Source organism: Odocoileus virginianus, chromosome 8, assembly GCF_023699985.2.
Source record: "Odocoileus virginianus isolate 20LAN1187 ecotype Illinois chromosome 8, Ovbor_1.2, whole genome shotgun sequence".
Lineage (NCBI taxonomy): Eukaryota > Metazoa > Chordata > Mammalia > Artiodactyla > Cervidae > Odocoileus > Odocoileus virginianus.
In genome coordinates, this window is record NC_069681.1 from 20,495,856 (window position 1) to 20,507,880 (window position 12,025).

Here is a 12,025-nt window from a genome sequence, read left to right on the forward strand (position 1 = left end):
AACTTAGTTATCTTTAGTCATTACCTGGGGATCAGTTTTTTAAAAAAACTATTAAATCCTATTAAAGCAACGCTAATGATATTCTGTCAGCTTCAAATTGACTGACTCACCACATCATTACACAGTCATCCTGCATCTGCAGTCTGTGTGTGGAATGGTATAGCTTGAAAATAAATCACTGTGGTCTCTGGAATTGAAAATGTTAGTAGAAAGGTAACTCACATACCAGAACACAAATGGTGCTGGAATGCGTAGATGCATCTGATTCTACATTAGCTAAGTGTCAGTCACACTTTTGTATCCTCTTAGCAGGTCTGAACGGAGAAGGCAATGCACCCCACTCCAGTACCCTTGCCTGGAAAATCCTATGGATGGAGGAGCCTGGTAGGCTGCAGTCCATGGGGTCGCTAGGAGTCGGACACGACTGAGCAACTTCACTTTCACTTTTCACTTTTATGCATTGGAGAAGGAAATGGCAACCCACTCCAGTGTTCTTGCCTGGAGAATCCCAGCGACGGTGGAGCCTGGTGGGCTGCCGTCTATAGGGTCGCACAGAGTCAGACACGACTGAAGCGACTCAGCAGCAGCAGCAGCAGCAGGTCTGAAAGCCGGTGGGGCTGAGGGGAGGCTGTGAAACACCAAGACCCCCGCTCTTAAAGAGCAAAGTGGTGTCTAACATGCCATCCCAACCGAGGCAGCAGCCTGAAAACTCTGACCGGGGGAGAGGGCAACCCTGGCCAGTACTCTGTTGCCGCCCACATTGAGGAGGAGCAAAGCTACTCCAGGGCAGTGACTGACGTTGCTGGTGAGAGAGAAGCCAGCCCAGAAGTGAGGCACCAACCTCTCTGCCCAACCCAGCCTTTCGAAACCAGCATAGAACTGTGGCCCCAAGCCCTTGGGGTGCTAGTGGTTAAGAACTAGCAGTAAAGAACTCCTCCACTGTAGGAGGCATAAGAGACGTGGCTTCGATCCCTGGGTTGGGAAGATCCCCTGGAGAAGGGAAGCAACCCACTCCAGTATTCTGGCCTGGAGAATCCCATGGACAGAGAAGCCTGGCCGACTACAGTTCATGGAGTCACAAGGAGTCAGACATGACTGAAACGATTTAGTATGAATGCACACAAGCCCTGGAGCCCCTGATGTGTCCCGAACCAAGGTGAAGACTGCCGTCTCACTCATTCACACACACACAAGGTCGCGCCTGGCTCTGGCTGTAGCCCCTCCATCTCCAGCCCCACCTCCTACCAAGGTGGTGACAGCCAGAGCATCTCAGGGGGAGATGGGACCCACGCTCGCTTCAGGTCCAGCTGTCCCACCAAAGCCACTGGGCACACCTAGACTGGGTAGGGATGCTTCCACACAAGGATACACCTTCAAGACCAGGATAAGTAACTGATTCACCTGATTTCATAGAGACAGAGCAAGTTAAACACAATGAGGAGGCAGAGGAGTATCAAATGAAAGAACAAGGGAACAAAACCCTGTAAAAACTCTAAATAATCATCTTCCTTTGGGATTATGATCATAACAGAGAGACAGTGGGGGGACTGTCAGGAAAAAGTGACAGACGGTATCTTCTCTAGGGTTTTGTCTTCTCCAGGGTTGTCTTCACTGCTCACGGTCTTTAAGCTATTTTACAACTCTAAGTACATCATGAGAAACGCTGGGCTGGAGGAAGCACAAGCTGGAATCAAGATTGCCAGGAGAAATACCAATAACCTCAGATATGCAGATGACACCACCCTTATGGCAGAAAGTGAAGAACTAAAGAGTCTCTTGATGAAAGAGGAGAGTGGAAAAGTTGGCTTAAATCTCAACATTCAAAAAACTAAGATCATGGCATCTGGTCCTATCACTTCATAACAAATAGATGGGGAAACAGTGGAAATAGTGGCTGACTTTATTTTTCTGGGCTCCAAAATCACTGCAGATGCTGATTACAACCATGAAATTAAAAGACACTTACTCCTTGGAAGGAAAGTTATGACCAACCTAGACAACATATTGAAAAGCAGAGACATTACTTTGTCAACAAAGGTCTGTCTAGTCAAGGCTATGGTTTTTCCAGTGGTCATGTATGGATGTGAGAATTGGACTATAAAGAAAGCTGAGCGCCAAAGAATTGATGCTTTTTAACTGTGGTATGGAGGAGACTCTTGAGAGTCCCTTGGACTGCAAGGAGATCCAACCAGTCCATCCTAAAGGAGATCAGTCCTGGGTGTTCATTGGAAGGACTGATGTTGAAGCTGAAACTCTAATACTTTGGCCACCTGATGTGAAGAGCTGACTCATTGGAAAAGACCCTGATGCTGGAAAAGGTTGAGGACAGGAGGAGAAGGGGACGACAGAGGATGAGATGGTTGGATGGTATCACTGACTCAATGGACATGGGTTTGGGTGGACTCCAGGAGTTGGTGATGGACAGGGAGGCCTGGCGTGCTGTGATTCATGGGGTCGCAGAGTCAGACATGACTGAGCAACTGAACTGAACTGAAGTCATAGGAAACTGATAATAATGCAAATTATTTGGGGCATAGAAATGCAAATTAAATGTGTCTAGTAGAATGCAATTGTTTGTTGACCTGTTTTTTATCTATTTGTAAATTAATTTCATCATTCCTTATCTGCCCGTGAATGCAGTGCTTTGAATCAGCTACAACATTGACTTTTTTTTTTAATAAGTTAAAGAAGATTTTTGACGTGTTAAAAAAGTGCAAGTACAGGACAGTGCTATGGTATGCAACAATTTCTGTAAAACAATATATATATATACATATATTTATGTTTGTATGTATGATGCTTAGTTGCTCAGTCATGTCCAACTCATTGTGATACTTTGGACTGTAGCCCACCAGGCTCCTCTAAGGGATTTTTCAGGCAAGAATCCTTGAGTGGGTTGTCCTTTTCCTCCTCTCGGGGATCTTCCCAACACAGGGATCAAATCCACATCTCCTGCATTGGATTCTTTAACGTGCTGAGCCATCAGGGAAGCCCTGTTTGTCTGTATATACACATGTAAAACATATAAAACTCGGAGAAAATATATTTGATTATACATACATAAAAATAGAAGCTAAAAAAAAAACAACAACTAAATAATAAGGGTTATCTATTGGGGCTGGCAAAATAAACAGGTGGGGGATAGGTGAAATGGAGACTTTTCGTCTTCTTTATATTTTATTTTTAAATCATGTGATATATTTACAGTATTTTAAAAGTTTTTAATGTGTGGGGATTCAAGCTCATAAAACAATGCCCTTGTCGCTTGATAAATATCTTAACGTTTAGCTCTGCATTTCCTGAATTCTAATTAATATTAGTCAAAACAAGTCTGCAGCTGGATATGACAGAGAGAACTGAGGTAAAGCCATGACTCCTAAAGACAAATGAATAATTCAGTGTTAGTGAGAACAAAATTAAATGAACATAAAACAATATGAGAAAATAATCAAGAATGATAGATAAATGACTTTGTTAGAATACTTGTTTTAGTTCTATACCTTTGGTTCTGTGCATATTTAAGTGAAATATGCAGGGTTGAAACAAAAGCAAGGAAAACTAATTGGAGGCTTGAGAAACCAACTCTTTGAGGAAATACTAAAATAAGTTGGTCAGTTAAATTGGAAAAAAAAAACAAGAGTGGGGCAAAAAACCATTTGTCTGTAAATATATACTGAACACAGCAGGAATGTTTGGATATAGCTATCCTGTGTTTTGCATAAACTGGACTTAAGGCAAAAGGAATTTTAGTTTATTATTAAGAAACATCATGATTGGAAGTCTGAAGAAAGCTACACATCAATAAGAAAGGTTTCAAGTCCCCTTCCCTAATTTTTTTTTTTTTTTTTGCTAGATAGGTGAGCAGTAAGATTCTAAGTCTTAGAAGCTGAACTGTGTCCTTTTTGTTTTTTTGGTTTTTTTTCCCTTTAGCCTTATAAGCTCTGCCTTAGGGGACAGAATTGGATCGAAGCTTTGTCTTTCAAAGACAAAATTCAGGCAAGATCCAAATGATTCAATATTAATGCATTGTTAGCTGGGTTCATTTTTTCTCTTTCTAATCCATATTGTTGATTTTTAGACATTCTGATCTTTGCTCTAACCGGTCTAAATTTTTAATTTCATTCAGGTGTTGGAAAAGGCAATGGACATGATCTAAAAGTACAAATAATAATGCAACGAAAGACTGTCTTTTTCTGTTCTGCTTCCAAAAACTGTAGGGTAAGAGAAAGCACGTGAACTGAAAAGTCTGGTTTGTTTTAAATCTCAAATCAGCACATTGACCTCCCCAAACCATTTATCACCACAGGGAAAGGCCATGTTGCTTTCTGGTTACCATTCCACTTGCTGTCCTTGGGTTTGGATGTGAGTCAAGAGTTAAACTGATTGTTCAAAATTGTTTTCAGGGTGTTTTCCAGAATATATTTTTGGTTCAGAATGGTGCTTTGCCCTTCACTTTTCCACAGATGCTAAGCATGTTCTCAGAAACCTATCAGAGTTTTAAATTCGTGCCTCTTGTCACTTTTAGCCATGTCCTGTTCTTCTTGGTAACTGTATTATATGGCACTGATTCTGAAATTTCAATGCCCATGAAAATCACCTGCTTCCATATCTTGGCAGTTGTAAATAAGGCTGCTATGAACATTGGGCTGCATGTATCTTTTTTAATTAATGGTTTTTTCCCAGGTATATACCAAGAAGAGGACTGCTGCATCATAGTTTTATATTTTTGGTTTTTTGAGAACCTTCCATACTGTTTGCACAGTGGCTACATCAATTTACTTTTCCACCAACAGTGTTTGAAGTTTCACTTTTCTCCACGTCCTCACCAACATTTGTTAGTCTTCTTGATGGTAGCCATTCTGATGGGTTTGAGATGATAGCTCATTGTGATTTTAGTTTGCATTTATCTGATGGTTAACAATGTTGAGCATCTTTTCATGTGCCTGTTGGCCATCTGGATGTCTGATGGAAAAATGTCTATTCAGGTTTACTGCTTACTTTTAAATTAGGTTGCTTGTTTTTGTTTTTTGTTTTTGTTTAATGTTGCAGGAGCTTATATACTTTGGATATTAACCCTTTTATCAGTCAAATCCTTTGCAAATATTTTCTCCGTTTTGGCTGTCTTCATATTGTCAATAGTGTGCATTGCTGTGCAACAGCATGTATGTTTAATTAGGTCCCATTCATTTCTTTTTGCTTGTTTCCTTTCATTTAAGAGGCAGATCCAAGGAATCCAAAGAATTACTGCCACAATTTACATCAAAGAGTGTTCAGCCTGTGTTTTCCTCTAGGAGTTTTATAGTATCAGGTCTTACATTTAGATTTTAATCCATTTTGAGTTTATTTTTGCACAGGGTGTTAGAAAATGTTCTTTTACACATAGCTGCTCTACTGTCTTTGTTTTAAAGTCTGTTTTGTCTGGTATAAGTATTGCTACTTTCAGTGATTATATTTAGCTCTGATTGGCTCTTTTTAATCTCTCTCTGTTGAAGTTCTTCCTGTGTTCATTCTTCTTCCAAGTCTGAGTTTCCTTATGGGCATGACTTTGAGTACTTTATCAGGTTGATTCCTTATGTCCATTTTGTTGGTTCTTTTTCTGAGGTCTTGTCTTTTTCTCTCAGTTGGGACATGTTCCCATCTCCTCATTTTCCCTGACTCTGAGTTTGTTTCTATGTATTAGGTGGATCACCAATATCTGGTTTTGAAAAAGTGGCCTTAGGTAGGAGGTTTCCTATGGGACCCAGAAGAGCAATCCCGGCTCACCATCGGAGCCAGGGAATTTTTCTTGTGGGCTGCATGTGCCCAGCTGTTGTGTGGCACCACTGTTGCTGCAGACTCACGAGCGGATGGCGCTGGCGCCCACGCTGGCTGCCTCTGAGGCCTGCCCACGCCTGCTGCAGGTTCACTAGTGGGCAGGGCGGGCCTCAGTGCGGCTGGCTTGGTGCCCAGCCACGACAGTGGCAGATGCAGTTGTGATGAGCGTGGTCCCCTAGGGTGGGAGATGCTTTGGAGGACTGCCAGCTGGGGTGATCACGTGGGGCAGGGCAGGTCTGCAAGAGAACACCAGGGCGGGGCACATGCTGCTAGCCAGGTAGATGGCAGATGTTTGAAATGGCACCCGCCATGCTGGGCCAGCTAGGCAGAGGGGGAATATTTTACACGATGCCTGCCAGCACTTTGTTCTCCAGAGGAAGCTTCTGCCCCTGTGGCACTCACCCTGAAGTTTATACATGCACTTCACATATGGCCAGGGCACCTTTTGAGGTACAGCCTCTGCAATGGGGCTCTTAGTGAGGGAGTTTATGCACAGGCCCTTTAACGCATTATCGACTGGGGGATTTCTGCAGATAACTAATGCCTGTGGCAGGTGACCTGTCATGTAAGTGAATACTGAAACGTCTCTGATCAATAACATCTAGGTAGCAGAAGATATATTAATAAGTCTCTGGTCAGAAGAGCAGGAGTTTCATTTCCCACCGCCCTCCTGCTCTCCTGGATATAAGCCCTGCTGGTTTTTAGAACCTGATGTTCTGGGGGCTTATCTTCCCCAGAGCTGGGGTGCCTGATGAAAGGGGCTTGAACCCTTCCTCTCCAGCGGGAGAACTTCCGTGTTGGTGAGCCCCCTCCTGCGTGTGGGTAGTAGTCACGCTGGGCGTACGGGTCTGCTAAGACCACCCATCTCTGCCCTCCTGTCTCAGTGTGGTTTCCTCTTCATATCCGCAGTCATAGCAGAGCTGTCCTGCTATCTTCAGGTCATTCGCGGAGTCGTCCCATAGATAGTTGTAGCTTTGCTGTATCCGTGGGGGCCGGTGAGCTGGGCACCCTCCTACTCCACCATCTGATCCTGCCTCGGTGACCCTCTTCACCGACACACATCCTCCCGTGCGCAGCTCGGCGTCTGCCTCCTCAGGGAAGCGCTCTCATCCTTCACCTCCGTTAACCTCCCTGCAGCCCACAGCGGCACCCTCTCTCTATCATCCAGCTTGACACGTGATTACCTGCCATTCTGCTATTGTTCCTTGCGTGCTTAACTCCCTGAAGCATCATCAGAGTCTGCACCTCCTTTTGTACTTTTTTTCACAGGACCGAGCACAGACCTTTCCCACTGTGGGTTCCATCCTCACCCAAGGGTGTATCAGGAACAAAGAAATAGTATCGCATCAAAGTTGTTCATTCCAGAAACTTGGCCTATGCCTTGGTCATTCCATCCAGCTGTCTGCTACAGACAAGGCCAATAATCCCATCAGCAAATACATCTTTTATAAAATGTGATCCATTAGGCATTGCTCTTTGAATGTGCCTACTAGCTTTAAAATTGAACTTCTAATGTATTCTCAACATATGAAAATCAGATGATAGACATTCAACAGGAATGTTAACTTGGTTGAAGTCTAATGGAAAACTGGACACTTTACTTTTCAACAGTGCTGCACCATAACCTTCAACCACACTGGCCTATTACAAATGTGAACAACAGTATTGCAACTTTAAAGGTTCATATTTATACATGTAGTCACTGAACTATGAGACCAAGAGAACTTGATTAAATATTAGAAGCTGCAATAAGTGAACATGAACTTCACTGTTGTCTCATTATCAGGTTGATAATTCTGAATTCTGTGTGTTCATCCAGATATTTCATGATGCTGAAACAGACAGAGTAATAATCTTGCTCTCTAACTGCCCACCTCTGTATGATGAGGTAAAAGTGAAATTTTTCTCTTCTTCGGTGAGTAATCAAGAAACAACCTATGCTATTCATCTCATCTAGTCTTGTGAATGATTCTGATTTGGAATTTCCTTGACTATAATTCCCAATAAGCGAGATGACAGGTGATGTCAACCCCAAGTCAGGGAGGGGAAGAAAACAAGTCAGATTACTATAAAGAATTTTTTAAAATAAGAAAATATGTAAGGAAACCTTTTTTGCTTGTTTTCTAAATTCTATACAATTTGCATGTGTTCATTTTTGAGCAAGAGAGAAATACAAAAACCAGGATGTTAAAAACAAAACAACGTATGTCTTACTACATAGCAGTGATCATATTTTTGCTTTGTATCTTTAAAACACATTTCTCCCCATAACTTACAAAATACTTTAAGGGAGGAAGGTTTTGCTTTCCTCATAATTGATGTATAATTCATTTAAAATAGTATATTTAATCCAATATTTATGAAATATAATGTCTGCCACTGTCATTACATTATTATGAGGGTATAATTATGTTGACCAGTTAGCAAATGTCTGATTATTCTGTATATGGCAATATTCTGTATATAATAAACTTCTAAGCCTCAATTGCTAGTTCATTTTCCTATAACATCATCAACCAGAACTGCCAACAGATAACTGTGTTGCTCAATTTAAAGCTTATTTCCTTCATGCCCCGCTTGCTCCCTGTTGGGGGAGAACTTACTAAGTTTGAAGTGGTAAATGTGTTGAAGCAAGTGACCTGGAAAGTTCCCCTCGAGTAATGGAGCCAGTCTGAGTTCTCTTAATTAGTGGTCTCTAAGCAGAAGCGCTAGTGTGGGGATGTTGGTTTTGTCTGGCCTCTGTGATTTTCAGGCCCATGAGTTGTGAAAGCCCTTTTGGAAATTTTAGCTATTTCTATCATCATTATTGATAGTGGTTAATTATCTAATGTAGCTGTTCTTTGTAAAAATGGATGATACACTGGGGCAGAAATCAGCATAATCCTTAGTAGATTCTGTTTAGCACTATCCAAACCAGATTAAAATACCAGTGTCTAAATTTATAAATATCTATCATAGACAGAATACATTTCCTTGAAAATTTTGCCAGAAACAGCAAGAGGAAGGAATGGTAATCTCTTAAAGTCTCCTCCTTGGTGTCTTGAGTATAATGTTGACTAGAAGTGCTGCATTTTAATAACTACAACTATTTGATGAACACACAAATGAATAAAGGAAGGAATTTTAATCCCTTTGGAATGACTATTTTTCACAGTTACATGGATACCAAGAACTAATAATTGTTTTAAACCATGTCTTTTTAGGCTCTTCCTAAATACTACGACAACTGTGCATTCTTCTTCTGGTTCCATATGTCTTTTATACAAAATAACAGGTATGGCCATGGTATAATTCAGTAGAAACAGCTTAGTCTCCAATGACTACATAAGGGGTAATGACAAGCCTTTATTTTAAAGTTATTTTACTTGGCTGTGTTGGGTCTTAATTGTGGCACACAAGCTTAGTTGCCACCTATGGGACTGCTCCCTAACATGTGGGATCTTCGTTCCCCGACCAGAGATCAAACCTGCATTTTAAGGCAGATTCTTAACCACTGGGCCACCAGAGAAGTCCCTGACAAGTCTTTTGCTAATTACTCAAACCCAATTTATAGATACCAAAAATTCTTTTGAGTCCCTGTTTTTACTGCCTTATTAATTGTGATCTGGTTCTTTAAAAAATAATGGCTATTCTTGAGATCCACTGTTGCATTATCCTCAAGATCCATGCCGTAGGACTGTTATAAAATATCCTATAACCAGATCTTGACTGGTAACAAGTCCTTCCCATGAAAGTTCAATATGAATCTGTTTAGCACCTCAATATGGCAGGTCCTCAGTACATGCTGATTTACTGATGACCAACCAGCATCATATTCTACACCACAGTAAGGCATCACCCAGGGAGGCTTCGGCTAGTTTGAAAGCTGGCTGACATACTTCTATTTTACACTTCTATATTGATGGCTGAAGTTATAAACCACAGTAAGTACTGATGAAGACAGCTTAAAAAAAATTATGAATAGTCTCCCATAAAAAATGTTCTAATAACTAAATTGGATAATCTATTGATTTGAAGATTATGGCAAAGAACCTCTATCCTATCTGAACCTCATTCCTACATCTAGAAGTTCCCCACTTCTCATGTCCTATGGTGCTGATGGGATGGTATCACCATCCCATCCCATCCAAGGGAAAACAATATTCAAAAAATTGTACAGGAGTTTTGAAGAAGTGGTTGTGAGTTGACAGTTCTCCTGACATACAACTCTAGCCTTTACTTCAAATGTGGATGCCCTCCCATCCCACCTCAAGTTCCAGGAAGGCAACAATACACCTACAATTCACACACACACTCAGTGGATTTCGATAGAATGAACTTTAGATGTGACGGAACTTTACCAGATTTTTTTTCCCCTTGGATGTGCTTGTGATCAATTGTGTCCAACTTTTTGCAACCCCATGGACTGTATAACCATCAGGCTCCTCTGTCCATGGAATTCTCTAGGCACGAATACTGGAGTGGGTTGCCATTCCCTTCTCCAGGGAATCTTCCCAAACCAGGGATCGAAGTGCCTTTTAAATTATGAAGTGGGCATTTTGGATGAATTAAGTCTCGTAAGACAAACAGCTTCACCCAGTAGTATGGAAATTTAAATGTTAAATTTTCTGGCTGGCCAAGTCTCCTGCACTGGCCGGCAGATTCTTTACTACTGAGCCACCAGGGAAGCCCTCCCACCCCCACCCCGGATGTTTACAGATGGAAAACTTTGACTCATGAGCAAAAATCCCTCAAAATTGACATCTGGGTGGAACTTCATTTGGTGCTACTTCTCCAAAGCAGTTCTTGCTGAAGGACAGTTATTTCCTTTAAAACACCATGGTTGTATTAGAGAAGCAACAAGTTCCATCACTTTTCTCCTCACTTTTATAGAGTTCCTCAGGATTTAACACTTAGATTTCCATACTACTGGGTGGAGCTGTTTGTATTACGAGACTTAATTCATCCAAAATGCCCACTTCATAATTTAAAAGACACTTGTTTATACTGGGTTTTAATACACATCCAGTCTGATTTGTCACAGAGCAATTCATTAAATACAGATGTTAATTCCAAAGGCAATATTAAAAGAATGAGTGACACATTGTTACTCGAGGTTATTATATTTTTGTCTCTTAATAGAGAGTTGAGCTTAGAAAGCCAACTAGATGCAAAGGAGCTGAGACTGATGGTGGCCAGCAAGTGGGGCTTTAAATCAAGGGTGCCCTACAGCATGGCTTTTCTGTTAGCCTGAAAATAAAATGTAAAAAAAAATTTTTTGTTTTCTATTCTAGGCTTTATCTATCAAGAAGTGAATTGGATAATCCCCATAAAATAAAAGCATGGAAAACTTACAGTCCAGAGTTTGCAGTCGAGGTATATTTTGATGACATTTAAGTTGTTCCTGGTATCTGATTAAGTATAGTTCCCCTTCTAGGCTAGAATCATGTTCTTCCCAATCCTTGCTACATATTTATATCTTTTAAACCTATGTTCTTGCTGATATGCTTATATTTATATACATGTACATATGTTTTTGAGAAATCTATTAAATATATACAAGGGAGAATGTCAATGGCAGTTATTTTTTTTGGAAGGTCTATACATCACAGTTTTCGTCTGAATTAAGTTTGAAACAGGACACAGAACATTAGTTATCACTTTTAAGAACTTACAAATAAAACTTTCCCACCAAAATAAGATTTAAAGACTGCAGTTTCCTCTAATACTGTGGGTTTGTTTCATTTACTTATATATTTCTGGACAAGTATTTATTCCCTGCTTTGTTTTACATCTGTAACTTCAGATGTTAGAAGGTAATTTCTTTGACTTACAAACTATTAACAATGATCAGAATGGCAGCAAAAACTATTTTAAAACCCAGAGAAATGTTCACACCAGCAGCCTCCCACACCCAACACGGTTTTATTTATTTTTTTAACTCCACCGCACAGAACTTGGCAAGCTTCCTTTAATTATACACAGGGCATCGAGGGAGGGTAAAAGAATCTTCGGTAACCTCTGCTTTTGTCTGTCATTACTGAAGTCAAAGGGAACATTTGCCTAGAGCAATCTAGATTTGAAAATCCACCACTCCTGCCCCCAACCAGCTTCACCCAAGTTTGGAGAACTTTGAAGTAAGGTCAAGTTTTCATTATAGACACTGGTTAGCCCTGTGTCCACAGGGAATTACTATTTTCTCTTTGGTTCAGTTCAGTTCAGATGCTCAGTC

At 40.9% G+C, this 12,025-nt stretch overlaps 1 protein-coding gene across 1 annotated transcript in view; it reads left to right on the forward strand.

Annotated features, from left to right (window-relative positions):
• The window catches only part of LOC110140415 (phosphatidylinositol 3,4,5-trisphosphate 3-phosphatase TPTE2-like), a 49,396-nt gene extending 38,051 nt beyond the window's left edge, over positions 1-11,345 (forward strand). The window contains exons 19-22 of the mRNA XM_070471303.1: positions 4,127-4,218; positions 7,634-7,729; positions 9,018-9,088; positions 11,088-11,345. Of these exons, the coding sequence (XP_070327404.1) occupies positions 4,127-4,218; positions 7,634-7,729; positions 9,018-9,088; positions 11,088-11,190 (362 nt within the window). The 3' untranslated portion in view covers positions 11,191-11,345. The remainder of the gene's footprint in view (positions 1-4,126; positions 4,219-7,633; positions 7,730-9,017; positions 9,089-11,087) is intronic.
• The last annotated feature ends 680 nt before the right edge of the window (positions 11,346-12,025 follow it).